Source organism: Pseudonaja textilis, chromosome 3, assembly GCF_049901715.1.
Source record: "Pseudonaja textilis isolate UNSWEBS1 chromosome 3, rPseTex1.2, whole genome shotgun sequence".
NCBI lineage: Eukaryota > Metazoa > Chordata > Lepidosauria > Squamata > Elapidae > Pseudonaja > Pseudonaja textilis.
Window position 1 is genome coordinate 339246 of NC_141992.1, and position 19422 is coordinate 358667.

Here is a 19422-nt window from a genome sequence, read left to right on the forward strand (position 1 = left end):
CGGCAGGAGGCATCGGCAGTGGGGACGACTGCCGAAAAGTAAGCCTTCAGCTCTTCCCAGTTGATAAGAATGTTGTAGATGACTTTGCCCCTCACCAACCATCGCGTTGCAGACAGCTTCTGGAAAGGAAGAGGCGTTCTCTTTCGCTCATCTGTAGCATCCATCACTTTGAACAGATCTGAGAATGCTTCTCTCTGGAGGATACTCTCGCTGAACCACTTGGGAATTTCTGCTAGGAGATACCCCAGGTTTGATGGAAGCTTATCAAACGCTTTCTCGATACAAAGCGCAAGCGAATGACATATGCATCGGTTCAGCTGACAATGAGGCGACTGCTCACGAATTCGAGACCACACGGAGTTGTGCTCCCCAGTCATCGCAGATCCACCATTGCTGCCGAACCCGATGCAGTCAGCCAGCTTCAGACCGAGTTCATCTAGTGTGTTCTTGAGTATTTCAAAGAGTTCTCTACCTGTAGCCCCAACTACGGGCTTTAGAGCAACAAATTCAGTCACAATATGTAACTTTGACTGGTTGAAATACCTGATGACAATACACAGATGCTTGTCAATAGCGATGTCTGTTGATTCGTCGATGAGGATTGCAAATTTTTTGTTCTTGACATCATGCTGTTGAGTCTCCTTCAAAGCAGGGGAAATTACTTTAGAGATAAGTTTACTGCACTTAGTGCGATGAACTTGAAGGTTTGCTAGTTTGCTACCTTCCCCATTCTTCTTCATAAATTCTGCCAGGTGATCAACAGTGGATGTTGTGCAGTGACACGCTATAGTCACAGCAAGCTCAATTTCTATGCGTTTGGTTATCTCAATATCCTTGTCTATTTTCGGTTTCTGAAAAAAGGGTAACGCTGCACAATGAGAACTGGCACTTGCTCTTTCTGTATGCCCCTTCGTTTTTTCGTGGTCCGAAAGGCGAGAAAGCTTTGGTGCGATTTGTGTCTTGCAAAGCCTGCACAATCCGTGTTCACTTCCATCGCTAGATTTTGTGAGCCACAAGAACTTTTGTTCCCAGGATTTCTTATATTTTCTACCACTGTCATATTTCCCTTTCCATTTTCCCGTTGCTGCCATCTTCCGTAGATGTAGAGTTGTTCACTTGTTCGGGTAAAATATGGTTTAGAGACTAGGCTAACGCTAAAGTAAGGCTTCCGCTTGCTAACATACATGCGCTGTGCACATACACATTACACATAGCTGCCTTACCACGCATGCAGAGTACACGCACAGTGCGTTTAGCTAGCTTACATGTACCACAGGCGTATTCTCTCGGTTGCACATCCGGGATTTTCCGTGACGCCGCGCCCGGCTGGCGAGAAAACAATCCAATACTGAGCTGTTTACATCCGGGTTAACATCCGCTTATATTATGCAGCGCTGTTCACAGTCAGAAGGCTTCGGCCTGTGTAGCGCGTCGTTTTTCAGAGGTTTTCAGATGACCTGACCGTCATTTTCATGCGAATATATTGTATTCAAAACCGGTATTTGGCCAAAATGTCGATTTCACGGCCAAGCAACTTTCAAATGGCCAAATATATTTGGCCGGAGACATAATTTTTTTTCAGGGCCAAACAGATTTCTATAAAGGCAGATTTCTTGAATTTGGCTGGAAAAACGGCCAGATGGCAACCCTGGGCCACCGTCCGGAGACAGAGCTTCCGGCCCCTCCCTTCCGGCCAGCTGCCCTGAGGATTGTGGGAGTTAAAGTCCGTGGCGCCGCGAGGGAGGCCAGACGAAGGCGCAGGGACGAATTGGCCAGCACCGGAAGGGGCGGGACCGCGCTTGCGCGGTCTCGCGACGCGGGGGGGGGCGGCCCGGAAGCGGAAAGGCCGGCCACACCCTCCGGTGGGCGACGCGTCGCGAGGGGCGAGGAGGCCGTTACAGTCTGGTGAGGCGAGAGCAGCGCGGCCAGGCCGGGCCTCCCGGTGAGTGAGCGAGCGAGCGAGGGAGCGCGGCGGCGGCGTGAGCGGGGCGGGGCGGGGCGGGGCGGGGCTGGCGCGTGCGGGCGCTCCTCCCCCTCCGGGAGGCCGGCAATAAACGCTCCTTCCCGCCTGTGCCTGTTGTGTTCTTTGGCGCTCGTGCCCGACTCCTCCTCCTCCTCTTCTTCCTCCTCCTCCTCCGCGCGCGTCCGACGGCCCCCTCCCCCCGCAGCCCCGGCATCCCCGCCGCCGCCGGCCGGGCCTTCTGGGCCTTGGAGTCTCCCGGCCTGCGAAGCGTCGCCGCTCTCGGAGCCCTTCTCCGGCGGCCTCCCCGGGCGAGGAGGGGGGCCCGCGGTGGGCGAAGCGGCGGCGGCGGCGGAGGGCCTCCCAGCTGCCGCCCCTGTCCCCGGAAGGCCCCCCGCCTCCCTCCCGGAGCGCCGCCTTTCCCCGGCCGAGGAGGGCCGGCGGGGAGCCTGGGCCGCCGGTTGGGGGTCCTCCGTCGCCCTGCCTGCCGCGGAAAGGCTTTCCTGCGTCCGCCTTCGGTGTTTCGCCGCCTGGATCGCCGCGGCCGCATCCCCGGATCCCTTTGACGGGGCTTCGCCTGGGAGGCGGCGGGAGGCGCTCCGGCGAGGCTGCGGCGCCTTCCTCCCTCGGCGCCGACCGGCCTTTCCCTGGGCCGCCCCCGCCCTCCCCGGCCAGAGCCCCGCGCGCCTCGGTGTCTGCGCCTCGGTGTCCGACCTCGGGACCCCCCGCCCCCGCCAGCCACGTGCTTCCGGGGCCCGTCCTCGCGGGGCGTCTTTGGTTGCGCCCCACCCCCGTCTCTCCTTCGGGGCGCCGAAGGGGCGGCCGGTGGGCGGCTTGGGACCCTCCGGAGAATCAGATAACAACAGATAATCAGCTGGAAGGGATCTTGTAGGTCATCTAGTCCAACCCCCTCCCCTTGGAAGCCGCCTGGGCTGAAGCTCCCACAACCTCCGAAGGCAACTTCTGCTCCATGGGTTGGTTGATCTTCCTGTCAGAAAGTTTCTCCTTGTTTCCAGGTTGAATCTCTCCTTGGGTCAGTTTCCATCCATTCTTCCTTCTCTGGCCTTCAGGGGCCTTGGAGAATAGCCTGACCCCCTTCCTCCTCTCCGGGGCAGCCCCTCCCTCAACTATTGGAAGACTTCCTCTCCTGTCTCCCCTGGTCCTTCTCTTCCCTAGGCTATCCAGGCCCAGGTCCTGTAACCGTTCTTCATTGTTTTAGTCTCCAGTCCCCTTATCATCCAGAGGGGCAAAGCAGAGCTGGGGGGGGGGGGGGGGGGGGCAAGGGCCTTTGGGGACGGAGTATAATTCCTAGCAAGTGAAGGCTGCAGCCTGAAGATGTCAGCGTTGGGGCATTTCTGTAGAAGTGCCTGGTAACTTTAGATCTGCAGCCGACAAGTGGAAAGAGAAGACCAGACAACGGAGGAGATGCTCCCGAGAGGCGCCGGCCGGCCCGCCTGCCTTCAAGCCCCGTGTGAGGATTGGGGCTGTTGAGAGTGTTGAAGAGAAAGGACTCTGGATCAGCAGGCTAGGATTAATCTAAAAGCTGGAAAGGAAGAGCTGACTCCCTCGGAAGAGGCAACGGCCACACTCTGCCCCGCTGGCTCAGAGCAGGTTGCCGGAGAGCCACTGAGAGGAGCCCCTAGAAGGAAGAGGGCAGCCTGGAGGCCATGCAGCCTCTCCAGCCTTTAGTATAGCGACTTCTCCCTCCCTCCCTCCCTCCCTCCCTCCCTCCCTCTCCTCTTCCTTCCTTCCTTCCTTCCTTCCTTCCTTCCTTCCTTCCTTCCTTCCTTCCTCCCCCCACCCCCAGAGCTAGGAAGAGGGAAGGTGGTGCCCATCATGGCTCTCCCTCCCTTTCATCCTCCACAGCCAGACAGGGTGGAAGGGTCTGAGAGTTTAGTTCAGTTTATTGTCCTTGCACCTCATGCAACGAAATCAAGCACCATCTTCAGTGCACATCATGACCATGAAAATAAACACAAACACTCCACACACTGAATTGAAAGCTCCTGACACTGCTACAGCCCTGCACTATACAGTGGAATTCAACAGAGCTCCTGCTCTGGGATAGAAGCTGTTTTTCAGCCTATTTGTCCTTGTTTTTATTATCCTGTACCGTCTGTCAGATGGTAGTAGTTCAAAAAAAGGGGGTGCCCAGGATGAAAAGGACCTTTGAGGATGTTTTGAGCTTTCTTAAGGCAGCAGGAGCTCTAAAGCTCTTCCAAAGAGGGGAGAGGGCAACCCAGGATCCTCTGGGCAATGATGTTAACCCTCTGGAGCGCTGTCCTATCTGCCCCTGTGCAATTGGCAAACCATACAGAGGTGCAGTAAGTTAAGATGCTCTCTCTGGTGCAGTGGTAGGACACTTCCCTGTGCAGTGCCCCCCATTTGTTGTTAATTCTTTTGTGATACTGTTGAGATCCCCATTAATGATACAATTGAACAGAGAGATCTGCCCAGTTTGTGTCCCATCTGCCCCTGTGCAATTGGCAAACCAGACAGAGGTGCAGTATGTTAAGATGCTCTCTCTGGTGCAGCGGTAGAAGGTCACCAGCAGTTTTCCATTCAGTTGTTTTCTGAGAAGCCTCAGGTAGTAGAATCTCTGCTGGGCCCTTTTGACCAGGGCTGCAATGTGGGCACCCCCGCCCCCCAGGTCAGGTGTTCTTTTATGGTAACACCCAGAAACCTAAAACTGGCCACTTGCTCCCCTCGGTCTCCCTTGAGAAGGCAGCAGTTCTGGAGAAGTTGCTAGCAGGTTCCTATCCCCTGGATCACAGCAAGGCAGGGAAGGAGCCCTGCAGCTACAAACCCTTTTCCCGTCTTCAGGCTCTCCTCGGTTTAGACTGGGATTGCCATGGCAGATCAAGGCAGCCTGCACTCCTGGCATTCCCCATTGCGGTCATTAACTGAGAATCGTCATGTGACTGGGTGGGAGTGAGTGGCGTTGAGTTGGCCACGCCCACCCAGGTTTTGGCTCCAGTTTTTTTTGTTCCTGTGGGAAACTGGTCAAAATGGCTCTTTTGAGTGTTGACCGGCTCCAATCCATTCCAGCTTTGGCCCCTCAGACCCGAGGCCTCTCTATGGTAACCCCCCCAACCAGTCTGGGCCGCAGCGCTCCAAGACCCCTGCCCTCCCCTGCCCCGGCTGCCCTCTTGCCCCCACCATGGATGAAGCATGCCCCTTGGGCCACACCTGGAGCTGCCCCCTGGCTTGCCTCTGCTTGGGTGTGGCAGAGACCCTGCCCAGCCCAATCTTGGGTGGCCGCACCTGGGTGGATCTAGCGGGACCCGAATGGAGCTGGAAGCCGGGGGTGAGAGTGGAGGCCCTGGAGGGAAGGTGGCCAAGGGCAGGCGATGGGGGGGGTACTGCTGTAATTCTGGGGGGGGGGCTGGGGCTGGAGGGGCTGGGGGCGGGCAGCCTCCACTGGCCCTTTCTGGGCTTACTCTTGGGGTAGACCCGCAAGGTTGCTTTCCACCTTCAACCAGTTTTAATCAGAATAAGAGCTGGAGGGAATCTTGGAGGTCATCCAGTCCAGCCCCCTCCTCAGGCCCCCCTACTGTTTCAGACAAATAACTGTCTAACAGCCGGGAGTTCGATCCTGAGGGGCTTGAGATTTACTCAGCCTGCCTCCCTCTGTGGTCGGTAAAATGGGGACCCAGATGGTGTGTGTTGGGGGGGAGGTGCTGACTCTGCCCAGAGGGGGCTGTGAAGCACTACGGAGCCCTGTGTGAGCATAAGTGTTATTGCTAAAATGGACTTTTATTGAGGGGGAAACGGCTTCGTGTCCCTGTGCTCCGCCTGGCTGCGTGTGCTGGCACATCGGGCCCGTGATTGGGCCCCTGCCTGGGAGGGAAGTGGGGTCCCCTTCGGAGATAGTGGGGGGCAGCCCTGTGAAAGCCTTTCCAATCCAGGGGTGTGAGAAGGGCTCTGGGCGGCCCCTCCGAGGAGCCCTGTCCCCCAGGGCTGGGGAGGAAGCTCTGCAGGCCTCAGGGGTCTCCGCGTCTGTCGGCTCCCTTCGGGGTCTCCTCCTCTCCTCCAAAGAGGCCTCTGCTCCTCATTCTGTAGCGGGACCTGGCAGGCCTCCCCGAACACAGCTGAGCGGGGGCGAGGCTCCCACTCTTTCACCCAGTGGGGGGCTGGGGGGGGGGCTTGGCAAGCATTTCCAGAGGCCTTGGGAGTCAGGTCCCACCTGAGAAGCCGGCCGGAGTTCCCCCTTTCCTTCCTTCTCTCTCCCTTCAAAAGCAGCCCTCCTCCCCGCCATCCTGTTTTGCGTCTCTGGACGCAGCCGTTTAAAGGGGGGGCGGGGGGGGGCTTTGTTTCTGTACATTCAGATTTGTGTAACTAAGGGAGGCCCTTCCTGGGGCTTGACGGCCCGGTTCCACTGGGGAAGGCGTCCCGCCCAGCCCGTTCTGCCCATTTGTGGGGGCCGCGTTGGGTTCGTCGCAAGGCTTTGGGGGCTGAAGCCGCTCGCGTCCCCCTGGCAGGTGAGGGGCTGACCTGTGTTGGGGGCAGGAGGCCCCCGGCCGCTGGGCTGCCTCAGAAGGGCGGCCCTCCCTGCCCGTCTCCGCCTGCCGGATCCTGGATGTAAATAAAGGTTTTCCGACACTCGTTGGTTCCTTGCGTGGATTTCCTGGCTTCACGTTTGTTGCTTTCTTTTCAATATGCTGACGCTCTTCTCTTTGTTTCATAGCATTGAACAGATGGGTTGATTATTCTTTTCAGATATTAAAAAAGCAGCGGAAAGAAGAGAAATGAATAAGCCTCCCTCAAGGTCCAGCCCGTCGCGAAGGTAAAGTACCTGAAGCCCCCAGTTGCCTGGCTGAGCAGGCTGCCTCCCAGGCCCCGGTGGAGCCTCTCTCTCTCCGAGGGGAATCTGGGGGGATTCCCGGCCCGCTCCTGAGGGAGGGGAGCCTGCCTCTCTCTTCGACTCGGGGGCCTCCCTGCGGAGCGCCTCGGGTGGCCCCGCCATGGGCCGCCGTGGGGGTTGCGTGCGTTGAGGGCAGAGGCCTCAGGGGAGCAGCTCCCCTTACAGAGGCGGCCCTGGTTTGCCGCCACGCTGCCCCGAAGATGGACGCGAGATCTCCTTTGGCAGAGGATTCTTCGGCCCTCCCTTGGCACTCCAGCTGCGTTGTGCCCACCACATTGGCATCAGCACAGAAGACCCTTCCCACCAGGGCAGGAGCTGGGACGTACCGGGGGGGCTGGGGGGGCTGGGTCAAAGCGCAAGCACGGGCCCAAACGTTGCTCTTTATGCCGGGGGGGGTTGCGCACGCAGGTGCCTGAGCCTGCCTTTGTCTGGAGGCTGCGGGCAGCGCGCATGCGGGCGCCTGGGCCTTGCCTTGACCCAGTGCCGGTGAGAAGAAAGCGACAGTGTTCGGGGGGCTCAACTGGTTGGAGTCCTTCCGGAGCCCCCGTCGCCTGCTCACCCCACATCTGCCGAGCGCAGCGAAGGGCATCGCCCCAACTTCTCTTCACGGTTCTACCTGCTGCTGTCCTGCCCCAAGTTTGCCTGGCTCCTCTTTAAGGCGACCTTGGGCATCCTTTCCGGTTCTCTGGCCCTTCTTGTGTCCCCCTGGAGTAGACGGTTCCTTTGGACTTGGCGAAATCAGACTTGCCTTATGTGAAGTCCAAGAACCCCCAAGGTCACCCTCTCAACCGGCAAAAGCTTTCGGTGAGGTGTCCCACGCACTGAAGTGCCATTTCCCCACGTCTCCTGGATTCTCCGCGGGTCGCTGTGCAGGGAACAGGGCCGGGGACACTTCCAGTTACCCTCCATGCTGCTGGTGGAGAGGCAGCCGGGGGTCCAGGAGCGCTGGTGCTGGGGTGGGGTGGGCTTCCGTGGCTGGTTTGGCCCTCCTGGAAGATGGTGGTCTCCCTGCCTGTCTCTCAGGAGTTTGGCCTCACCGGGGCCGTGTCGTGGCTCCTGGGAAGTGCCCCTCCCTCCCTCCCTCCCTCCCAGGATGCTCAGCTTCCACCAGCCACCGGCTTCGGTGGCCCCCATAAACTTCCTTTGGGGCCAAGGTGGAGCCACCCACCCACCCACCCTCCCTCCCTCCGGGGCTGCTCACGCCAGCTTCCTTGTGGGGCTGTTCATGCTTCAAGGAAGGGAGGGACGTGTAGGGCTGAAGGTGCCTCCCGGGCCACTTTCCGGCCTTGGGCATCTTCCATCGTTGTGCCGTGCGCGGCTTGCTTGCCTGCTTGCTCCGGAGAGGAGCACTAGACCGCCTGCTCCAGAGGGAGGCCGAGATTGCGCGGCTGCCTTTCTAGACTTGGACGTGGACACCTGCCTGGCTCACTCTCCTGACCCCCTTCCCTCTTAAGGGCTTTTCCCGGTCCGTCCGGCAGGGAGCCCGTCCCTTTCAGCGAGAGAGACGCGCGGAGGGACCGCTCTCCCAACCGGGGCAGCCCACGCCGGGATGGCAGGAACGGCCGAGATTCCCGGGACGGACGGGACCTTCGGGGGCGAGAGTTGCGGGGCTCCAGAGATCACCGAGACCCCAGGGATTCCCGGGACACGCAAGATTCCCGAGAGCCCCCTACGACCGCTACAGGGAGCCCAGGGAGGCCCCCTACAGGTAGGTGCAAGGGGGAGGCAGGCTGCGGGGGAGGGGTCAGGCCCCCGCCCGGCTGACAGGCTGCTGCTGGCCTCTGCAGGAGAGAGGAAGGCTACGACCGCTATGCCCGGATGGATGACTATTGCCGCCGGCGGGAGGAGCCCTCTTACGACCGCTACGTGGCCCCCCGCACTGGGGACGCCCTGGACAGGCCCACCCTGAGCAACGAAGGTCAGGCAACGCCCGGCTGCCCAAGGGGGGTGGGGTGGGGTGGGGTGGGGTGGGATGGGGGAGGCGAGGGCCGCCCTCATGCTGGTGACCTTCCCCTGCAGAACGCATGAAGAGAGAGGAGAGGCGCCGGGAGGAGCTCTACCGCCAGTACTTTGAGGACATCAAGAAGTGCATCGATGTCGAGCGGCCGGTAGATTGCTCCGTCATCGTGGTCAACAAGCAGACCAAGTAGGTGGCCGGGGGATGGGGGGGTCGAGGCCATCCAACTGGGGGGGGGCAGGGCGGGCCAGGGGCTCCTTTCAAGGGCCCTGACGGGGCCCTCTGGTGGACGCTGTTCTCTGGGCTTCTGCCCGACGCAGGGATTACGCCGAGTCGGTGGGGCGCAAGGTGCGCGACCTCGGCATGATGGTGGACCTGATCTTCCTCAACTCGGAGATGTCCCTGCAGCAGGCCCTGGACGACGTCAGCCAGGGGGGCTCGGCCTTCGCCATCGTCATCACCCCCCAGCACCAGGTCCACCACTCCTGCACCGTCAACATCATGTTCGGCACCCCGCAAGGTAGGGGCTCCTCAGCCGGCCCCACCCGGGGCATCCAGGGAGGGCCAGGCAGGCCCCCCCCCTCCCCGGCGCTTGGCTTGAGCCTAGCTGGCCAGCTTAGCAGTTTGGTTCAGCAGGACATCATTGGCATCGTACAAACTGCCCGTGGTGTGTGTGCGTGTGTGTGTGTGTGTACATGTGTGTGTGTGGGTGAGGTTGTGTTTGTGGTTGACAGAGAACCTCTCTCTGACCTCAGTTAAGTCTCCGCTCCACCCCACGCCCCCCACCCACCAAAAAGCAGCCTCGAGCTGCGGCACGAGTCGAGCTGCCTCCAGCGCTCTTTGCCTTTGGATCCCGGGTGGGTCCCGCCCTTCCTCGCCCTCCGAACTCAGCGGCCCTCCCAAGTTGGGTCATTCGCCTGCTTCCTCGTCTGGAACTTTATTGTATGGAAGAAGTTGAGGGGGGGGCTTGACTCGGGGTCTTGGCCAGGAGAGCCTTGGCAGGGCCTGGCCAGGGAGCCTCCAGAGAGGTTAAGGAGCACAGAGTGGGGAGGGGGTGCAGGAAGCCCCTCCCTCAGTCCGGTCCCTGGGCCTGCCGGGGTTTATCCTCCTGCTTGATACAGGTGGGTTTTCTTCCGGGTTGACTGATGGGGAGGGGGGGTCAGGGCAGAGAAGTGGGCGTGGTGGTGGGGGACTCAGGGCGGCTTCTCTGCCTCCCACGCAGAGCACCGGAACATGCCGCAGGCGGACGCCATGGTGCTGGTGGCCAAGAACTACGAGCGCTACAAGTCGGAGGTCCGCGAGAAGGAGCGGGAGGAGATTGCCAGGCGGGCGGCCAAGATGGCCGACGAGACCATCCTGCAGGAGCGGGAGCGATCCCTGCCGGCCGACGAGGGTCTCCGCGCAACCCACCCCCCAGCCATGCAGGCCCTCCTGAACCTGCTGGCGGACAACCGCTACCTGACCGGGGAGGAGACGGACAAGATCATCAACTATCTGCGGGAACGCAAGGAACGGCAGCTGCGCGCCACCACCGAGCCCCTTTCCGGTGAGCCCTGCCCCCGGCCCCTTGCACAGAATGCTGGGGGCTGGGCAGTCGAGGTGCGCAAGGCTGTGGGGCAGGGCTCACCTTGTGGCTTCCCTCCTCACAGCTTCGCTTCCCAGGCAGACGATGGGAGCCGCGTCGGGGTCCTTGGGGCCCGCTTCCCAGGGGCACCAGAGCGTCCAGCCTCTGCCGGCCTCCGCCACGTCTACCGGGGCCTCCAATCCTCAGCAGGAGCTGCAGGCCAAGATCCTCAGCCTCTTCTCCAGCGGGGCGGCCAGCGGGGCGGTGAATGTGGCGACCGGGGGCGGCTCCGGGGTGGGGGGGTCTCCAAACACAGGGTTTACTTCCGGGCCCAGCACGCCTGGCCGTGGCCCCCAGCTGGGCGTGGCTGGAGGCTCCCAGTCTCAGCAGCGAGCTTCCTCCCAGGGCTCCCAGTACTCCAGCCACGCGGGGTCCTCCAGGGCGGGGGGCGGTGCCCGGCCTTCGGCTCCCCCACAGCCCTCCTCCCAGACCCACTACCAGAGCCGGGCCCCTGCGCTCAACAACACGGCTGCCTCGCGCCAGGCTCCCTCCCTGGGGATCAACTTCGACAACCCCAGCGTGCAGAAGGCCCTGGACACCCTGATCCAGAGCGGCCCCGCCCTCTCCCACCTGGTGAGCCAGTCGGCGGGCCAGTCCCGGGCGGGGGCCCCTGCCCAGCAGGCCTTGGGCTCCTACCAGCGGCATTACTGATGCCCGCTGGGCTCTTGGCTGCCCGCTGCTGAATGTTCTGGAAGGTGCATGTCCCCCTCTCCTCCCTGGGCAGACGAAAGGGCTGGAGAAGGCAGCGAGCCCCCCCCACTCTTCTGCTGGACCCCCCCCCCCGCCCGCTCCTTCCTTTTCAGCTGGGAAGGGGACCACGAAGGGCTGCACTCTCCCAAGCAAGAAGGAGCGGTCCAGAGCTGGCAAAAGGGGTGGGGGAGGGGGCCATAGGGGCCGATCTGTGCGTGTTTCCTGGCTGGGCTGTGCCGCACCCCCCACCCCCCACCCCCCCTTTCTGTTTAATGTTGTAAAATTTGAAAGTTAAGTTTTGGGGCAGCTCAGATTCTTTCCCGGGTGGCTCTTGGCGGAGGCCGGTTCTTTGATGGTTCGGTTATGTAGAGGCAGGAGGACGTAACTTTTTAATAAAACTTACATAACGTGTGTGTGTGTGTGTGTGTGTGTGTGTGTGTGTGGATGTAGGTGTACGTATGCGCCCACGTAGATCCTAAAAGTGGCCGCCTCAGTTATCGGGGGTTCTTTTGTGTCACGAAATGCCACGGGTTAGCCGCCAGGGCACCCACGTCCCCCCTTGGCCCACCAGGGCTGGTCTGGGGCCACTTGGCGGTTCTGCCCCCAGCCCAGTTCACGGGGAGTGGGGGCTCCCACCTTTCCCTCCCAGGGCGCTTCTCCAAAGGAAACTGGAAGCCAAGTGGAAGAAGGAGGGGGAGGAGGAGGAGGAGGAGGAGGAAGAAGAAGAAGAAAGAAACAACGACCACCACCACCCAGGAACTCCAGTGGCCTTTGGGAGGACCAGGACCTCCTGGACGTGTCCTGCCTTTCCTGAACCCAAGGGGGGCGGGGGCTTTTCTTTAGGATCAGCTCTTGCCCGGCCTGAAGGTGCCGCCAGCCTGGGGGTGGGGGGCTCCTTCCTCTTGCATTCGCTTTGGGGCTCTCCAGCCCTTGGCTGGGCCTTGTTGCCCGGCGGCCTTGACTTCCTGCTCGCTCGGTTGCTTTAAAAATGACCAGGCGCCTAGAATTGTGGCCGGCTTTCCCGGGGGAGGGAGGGAGGGAGGGAGGGGCGGTGGGGCCCCAGTCCACCCTGCGAGCATCCCAGGAGGGCGGCCTCCTCTTCCCTGAGGCTGGGAGAGAAGAGGCCCTGAGCACCGCCTGGGATTCCACACCTTCGTTCGCAAAAGATTCAGGCCAGCGAATAGGAGGAGAATAATTGGACCCGGAAAGGCCTGAACAAGCGTTCCTCCTCCTGGTCCCCCCACCCCCAAACGGGCCACAGCTTCTCTCTGATTCAGGGGGTTTCCGTCATTTACCCACCGCCTCCTTTCAATGACCCTCCAAGGTGCCTTTCAGTCCAGAATAGCTGCCAACTACCTGGCAGGTGAAGTGACTGAAAGGAAAAATGGGGGGGGTCAGGAGGGGGGAGGCGAGGGAAGCCTGGCAGTGAAGTTGAAACGGGAGCTGCTGCGGGCGGGACGGGGGACGGTGGTTCCTGGCCGCCCTTGGGAGCCCAGGCCGAGCAGGGAGGCAGCGGCCTGCATTGCTCTGGGCAGGAGTGCTGGGGAGCAGTGGGTGGGCCAAGCGGAGAGGCGGGTGAAATCCAAGGCCTTCAGGATGATGGGCTATGGTGTCCTGGGACGTCTGAGAGGGATGGTGGAAGTCACGGGGGGGAGGGCTGCTGCCTGGAGCGATGAGCACCAGCCTGGCCTGGCCCACATTCTGGTTCCTCAGAAGCCCAGGCCAGCCCAGTTTCCCTTCTGTCCTGCAAGGGGCCTTGGGGGGAGGGGGGGCAGCCGCTGGCAAGGAGCACCGGAGCCCCTGCCATGCACCGACCGACCCACACCCCGATTGGGGCTCCCCCCTTGGGCTCCCGTCGCTCCCCACCCTCCCTCCCGGGACAGGGCCGCCTGCTTCCAGCATTCCCACCCCCTGGAATTGGGGGGCGGGCAGGACAGGGACCCCGGGGGGAGGGGAGTCTGCTGGCATGATGCAGGCTCTGGAGAGGGCAGAATGGGCCCGCGGGGCTTCCTCTTCCCCGCCAGGCACCCAGAGTCCGGCTTCGGAGGGAGGGGGCTTCAGCAGCCACGGGGCCCAGGGGGGTCCCTGCCCACAGGGGCTAAAGGAGGCGGGTGGCTCTCCTGCCGGCTCAGGCCCAGGGAAGGGGAAAGCGGGGCAGCTGCCCCTTCAGCTCCACCACGCTGGTGCGGTGGAAGAGCGGGCCGGCAGCGCCATCTTGCGGAGGCTGCCTGGAAGAGGCAAGCTCCAGGCCCCCAACTCCCCTGAGAGGCCCAGGCCGGGCTCGGCCCTTGTCAGAGGGGACCAAACCGCTCCAGCAAGGAAGTGGGAACAGAATAAGAGAGCTGAAAGGGACTTTGGAGGTCTTCTAGTCCAGCCCCCTGCTACAGCAGGAGATCTATCCCGTCCTGTCCGATCTCTTCCGGTTGAAAACCGCCAGTGATGGAGCCCCCACAGGTTCTGGAGGCAGCCGCTCCGCTGGTTAATTCTTCCCCATGATCAGAGCATTTCTCCTTCGTTCCAGGCCGCTTCCATCCTTCATTCCTTAGTTCCGTCTGTTGCTCCTCGTCCTGCCTCCCTTCCTTCCTTCAGGGGCTTTGGGGAGTAGGTTGAGCCCCCCGTTTCTCTGGGGCAGTCCCTGGAAGGCCGGACAGTTGCAGGAGGGAAGGAAAAGGTTCTGGGAAGAGGGATACCTGTCCCTGGAATAGCCCCCAGTTAGTGAACGTCTCCTGCTCTCTGTGCATGAGCAGAAGGCCGAGGCCCTTGGGAGCCTCTCGCTGCTCCCCCTGGCTGGCCTGGATGGCGGAGGGGTCGCAAGCAAGGGACACGGCCGCTCCCTCCCTCCCTGAGCCTGGAGGCCACCATCATGGAGCCTTCTCACAATGAATCCCCCAGTTGAGGATCGGGGGAGAGCCCACCTGCAAGAACGTTTGCACCAGGCTCGCATCCCTCCCTCCCTCCCTCCGGTCGCCCCTTTTCCAAGGCCAGATGTCCTCACCTCTTCGGCCTTTTGGGGGGGGGGAACACAACGGTGGCCGATTCAGGCCAGCCCCTTTTCAGCACAGAGCTGACCTTTTCCCGCCACAGAGGGCGACCCCTCGAGTTCCCCACGGCTGCTTTTTCCACCACCAGGGCTGGTCCTTTTTCAGCTGGCCTGCTTCCCCCGACCGACCGAGATAGGAAGACGATGGCGGCAAGGCAGCTCCCCTCCCCGTGGGGGTTTGCCTCCTGCCCCCAAGAGTGCTGCCCGTGTCCTTCCACTCGGCTGGGCTCCTTTCTGTGCCCTGTTGCCTCCCTCCCCCTTTCCCACTTCCCTCACTGGTTTCCTTCTTCCTCGATTGGGAGACAGCCCCCCGGTTCCCTCCTGCCCCCTCCTGTCTCTTGTTCATGAGCTCCCCGCTTTATTTTCTTCCTCCTCCTCCTCCTCCTCCTCCTCCTCCTCCTCCTCCTCCTCTATGTGGCCTCCTGAAGGACCCTCTTCTCCCTTCACCGTGCTCTGAATTGGATCAGCGTCCAGTAAAGGGGAGCCTTTGTAGCTCCTGGTGTTCCCTCAGCTCGGTTTTCTTGCGGACGTTTCACGACCCAACGAGGTAACATCGTCAATGTCACTGATCATTAGCACCGATGAGGTTCCCTCGTTTGGGTCATGAAAGGTCTGCCAGAACACGAGCAAGCCCAGAGAGCACCAAGGGCCACCCCAGCCCCTCTTTTCCGCCAGACCCCCAACCCCCAGCAGACGGAGCCCCTTCCCGCTCCCTGGGACTCCCCAGGCTGCGTCAGAGCACCTCACTGGCCCTGCAGGATTTGCATCCTGCGCCGCATCCCGTTCCCCAGCAGCCCCTCAGGAGCCTCTTCCGGGGGGTCTCGACCCCAATCCTGCCTTTGCAAGGGAGGTGCTGCTCCTAGAGGCTTTCTGAACACACGGCCCCCAGGGGCAGCCAGAGGACCCCTGCAAGAGTGCGGGTGGCACAGCCAGGTTGGAGGATTGAGTCTCTCTTACACATGCACGCACACACGCCTTCCGTCAGGGCAAAGCGTTGCAGGCGCCAGTCTGGTTTGGGGATCTAAGAAGACACATGGTGGCGGCGGGAGAACCCTGAGAGCCTGACTGAGGTGGGGCTGCTTGGGGCAGCCCGGAGGACAACAGTTGCCACAACCAGCAAGGGGAGGGTGTAATAAAATCCTTTTATTGCATTTTGTGCAGACAGAAGTCTAGAAAACAAAGTATACGGTATAAGCCTCAACACAAGCGAAGAGGGGCTGTCGCCCCCCCGGATACCTAACAGCACCGGCCACACAAACACTCGCGGAAAGTAAACGCAAGCCCAATGCGCCTCCCTGGGGGACAACGGGGGTTATTTACAAAGAGCAAAGGGGGGGCGGCGTTGGCATTGCGCTGCACAAGGATTCCCTAGAACACAAGGCCTATGAAGAAGCTCACGACAGCTACTGCAAGATCGCACGGGAGTCAAAGTCACTCGGATGGACATAAAACGGGAGCTACGGTGACTGATTATAAAGGTACGTCATGAGCCGACTGGTGCCACATTCATAACAAAGATATTGCACAGGAGCACGGAAAGAAGAGCTGCTGCCGACCCAGCCGTGGGCCCTCCTCGCTCGCCCCCGGCCGCCTCGCTCACGCGCCCTCCGGCCAGGAGGGGCGGCCTCCGCCTGGTGAGGAAGGGGGTGCAGCAACAGTACAGTGGGCTGCAGTCTGGATCCGTGGGGGGGCAAGCGTCCGAGGCCCCCTCCCTGCTTTCCCAGAGCACGAGGCGGCCTTGGCGTCTTCCGTGCAGGGCTGCAGTTCCTCCTCCGGCTTTGGTCAAGGGGCCCCTGGATGCCCACATACCAGAGGGCAGCAGGAGCCAGCGCCGGGACCAAACATGCAGGGTCGGGAGTGGGGGCATGCAATGCTCCGGCTAGCCAGCTGTGGGGCCCTCTGGAACGGAAGGCCGGGAGGAGGCTTGTGGGCACAGAGGGGCAGCAACCGCCAGGAGCCGAGCCTGGTGCCTTCCCCCGGGACGGCCAGAGGGAGGCTGGGCCTCTGCCACCAAGCGAGAGAAGCCTGCCTGCCTTCCGGGCTGTGTGTGTGTGTCGGGGCTGCGTCCCTTGGAAAGTGCTGACGAGGGGCCTGCTCTTGGAGGGCAGAGTGCGTGTGTGCACGTGTGTGTGTGCGTGTCTGTGTGTGTGTGAGAGAGAGAGACAGGGCATCCCTCCACACATGAAGCATTCTCCCAAAGTCCCCCCTGGTTCACCCTCAGCTGTGGGGTGGCTAGTCGCTGGGGGGGGGAGGGAAGGGCCAGCTGCTTAGAGGGCGGCCAGGGGTGGCCTGGAGCCAGCAGGCTGGACCAGGGTGGAAGGTCAGCTCTGCAAGGTGGGGAGGGGGCCACTCTTGTCCTGAGAAGAAGCGCGGCCTTGGGGTGCCCGGGAGGGACCCCTGCCCTTTGGCCTCAGCACCCAGAGGACGTTTCCGCCCCCCCGGGTGGCAGAGCAGGGACTTTGCTGTGGCCCCAGGCCGACCCGGGTGGGGGGGAAAAGCCCCCCCCATCCAGTCCATGAAGATGCTGGAGTGTCCTGGAGCCGCCCCAGCTCCACCGCCCCTCCCCCCACCCCGCAGCTTCCTCTCAATTATTCTCACCTAAATAGGACAACTTTAAAAATACAGTCCTGTGCTATGTACAGAATATATATATATATATCTATATATCTATATATTTACAGCCTCCCGGGAGGGGGGGCAGCGTTCTGCTTTTGGAGAACTATTCACATTGGTTAAAAGCTCCACAGTTTTCCTCTTCTGGGGAGGGGCTGCCCCAGGGGTCCAATGCGTGTGTTTTGGTATAAGGTGAGGCACCAGAAATAGGGTGGGGGTGGGGATAGAAGCAGAGCACACCCCTTCCTTCCTACTGGGGTGGGGTGGGGGGACAACTCTGCATCCATGGGGCAGCCAAGCTCCCCCCATTATCCCTGGGCCTGCAGCTGTCCAGGGTTCACTAGGATTCTGGCTTGAGGGGAGCCGCTGGCTGGAAGACCCTAAGTGCAACGGGGTTGAGGAGCGGCAGAGATCCCCTTGCACACACACACCCATTTGTGTGTGTGTGTGATGGGAGCCTGGGCCGAAAGACAAACCGGAAAGGTCGGGGTTGCAAAGCTGCTGTGTGGAGCCCTTTTTCCCTCCCCGGCCTCTGGGGGAGGGGCTGGTGGGGTTGGGGGTCAGGCTGGGGGAGGGGCTGGTCAGCTGGCCCCGTGGGTGCCAAGAGGCCCCTGGCCCGGACAGCTCTCCCCAATTGCCTGGGGGAAGTGAAGCTCCTTGTTCCACAGAGCCCCCAGCCCACCTCGGGTCCCCAGAGAGGGGCAGGGCCCTGAGGGGGGGGGCTTTCCCTGCGCAGAGCCTGGCACAGGAGGTGGGGGGAGAGGCCAGCGTTGGCAAAGGAAGCATGCTGGTGGCCTCGGCTGGCACCCTCTCCCCACCTGGGAAGCCGGCCGGCGGGCAGGAACCTCTCCACACACCCCCACGGCGGATCTGGGCCCTGATGAGCTGCGGGTGGGGCTTCCTCCTCCCACCCCAAGACACAGGCCGGGTGGGGCTTGCTGCAGCTTGGGGCGGTGGGCACAAAGGAGGGGGGGGCAAGGCCCTTGGGGCACAAACCTTTGGGCAAGGAAGGGCCTCGGCCAGCTACTCAGGAGTAGATGGTGATCACCTCCCGCCCCCCACGAACCAGCAGCACCCGGTCCAGGTGCTCCGTCAGCACCTCCAGGAACTCCATATCTGGGGGAGGGGTGTCAAGGCTTGTCTCTGCAGGAGCCGCTGTGCGGCAGAGCCCCTCCCCCAGACCTGCCCCTCCCAGGACAGCCGGAGCAGCACAGCCGGAGGTGGGGGAGCGCTCCCCTCCGAAAGGCCAAAGGACACCCGGCCCCACCAGGAGCAGAAGAGCCAGAGGCAGGGGGCCTGAGGAAGGGAGGGAGGGAGGGAGGGGGCGGGGGGCCCTGTGGGCCCAGGAGGGCTGGCAGGAAGGCCAGCGGAACAGGCTGCCACAGGAAGCGGAGCTCTCCTGCCTTCGGAGGCTTCAAACCACTCTGGTGGCTCCTTCCCTGAGCAGAGGGGAGGGGTGGGCTAGATGACCGCTTAAGTGCTTTGCCCCTCTGCTGTTCTGATTTTAAGAGGGGCTGCCCTGGAGCCCCTGCAGCACTCCTGGCCTCCTTCCTTCCCCAGGGTGACCTCCGCAGGCGGTGCTGGCGGCTGCAAAGAAAGCACCCCTCCTCTCGACGGGGCAGAAGCCCAGCCCGGTTGCTCTCCGGGAGACCGTGGGAGATGGAGCTCCCTTGGGCAGGGAAGCCTTTCATCTGGCAGCCCATGACCCCCCCCCCAGCCCCCACCCACAGCTGGGCCCTCCAAGGATACAGTTCTCGTCCCCCTTGCGGTTCCGGGGGGGCCCCGGCATGTTGAGCAGCACCAGCTTCGCGTCCTGCGACTTCCGCACAATGGCCTCGTTCAGCCGGATGGCCGTGTGCATCCGCCTCACGTTGGACTGGTTCCTGGGGGGGGAAGACGGGCCGGTGGGAAAGGGCACAGCCTGCCAGGAGGGGGGATGGCAGAAGGGAGACCCCCCTCCCCCCGAGCAGCCAACAGGGCACTTACAGACTTTCCCACTCCCTGGCAGCGACCGCAGCAGGCAGGAGCAGTGGCGGAGGCAGAGGGAGGAAGGGAGAGCGTGTCATTACTGGGGGGGAGGGGTTTCCCTTGACCCCCCCCCAACTCCCCCCCAGTCTCCCCTCCCCGCTCACGGCTTCATGTTGAAGAAGTCCTTGATGCTCTCGGAGCTGACGGGGCTCTTGGCTTTGCTCTTCTCGGCCTCCTTCTCCTTCGTCCAGGTGAGGTGCACCTTCTCGGGGGCGGCCTCGGCCTCGGCCTCCTCCTCTCCCCCCGGGGACTGCGGGTCGCTTGAGAAGCCGGTGGCATTCTTGTCGTGGATCAGCTGCACCTGTTGAGTGGCCGAGCAGTGTCTCAGCCCGCCTGTCTGCAAGGTGGCTGCTCCAGACCTGAAAAGCTCGGAAGACGGAGCCACCTGGGTGCGACAGGCCCCAACCCCGCTTGTGAGGCCCCCTTCCCACAGCCCCCAGGCAGAGCTGAATCCCGGGTTGCTCAGCAGAGCTGGTACTGTGGCTTTGGGGGACTGCCTGAGCTGTGGTGGCTGGGGGACGAGGGGGAATGGGGAGACCCTGAGGGATGCCTGTGTGCAGGGGTGGATTCTACCGGTTTGGACTGGTTTTATAGAACCGGTTGTTACGATTCTGTGCAGTTCGGAGAACCGGCAAATGGCTGGCCC

General features: G+C 62.0%; 2 protein-coding genes across 2 annotated transcripts in view; one reads left to right on the plus strand and one right to left on the minus strand.

Annotated features, from left to right (window-relative positions):
* Positions 1 to 1838: 1838 nt before the first annotated feature.
* NCOA5 (nuclear receptor coactivator 5) lies at positions 1839 to 11506 on the plus strand. The gene is given in 9 exon segments (XM_026721764.2): positions 1839 to 1942; positions 6680 to 6746; positions 8279 to 8490; positions 8493 to 8532; positions 8612 to 8742; positions 8844 to 8970; positions 9102 to 9301; positions 10004 to 10327; positions 10431 to 11506. Coding segments are annotated over 8 exon segments (1698 nt in total). The 5' UTR covers positions 1839 to 1942; positions 6680 to 6708; the 3' UTR covers positions 11057 to 11506.
* Positions 11507 to 17431: 5925 nt separating this feature from the next.
* Positions 17432 to 19422, minus strand: part of SLC12A5 (solute carrier family 12 member 5) — a 69922-nt gene continuing 67931 nt past the window's right edge. The window contains exons 23-26 of the mRNA XM_087928770.1: positions 18881 to 19077; positions 18735 to 18749; positions 18498 to 18631; positions 17432 to 17864 (exon numbers count right to left, since the gene is read on the minus strand). Of these exons, the coding sequence (XP_087784896.1) occupies positions 17776 to 17864; positions 18498 to 18631; positions 18735 to 18749; positions 18881 to 19077 (435 nt within the window). The 3' untranslated portion in view covers positions 17432 to 17775. The remainder of the gene's footprint in view (positions 17865 to 18497; positions 18632 to 18734; positions 18750 to 18880; positions 19078 to 19422) is intronic.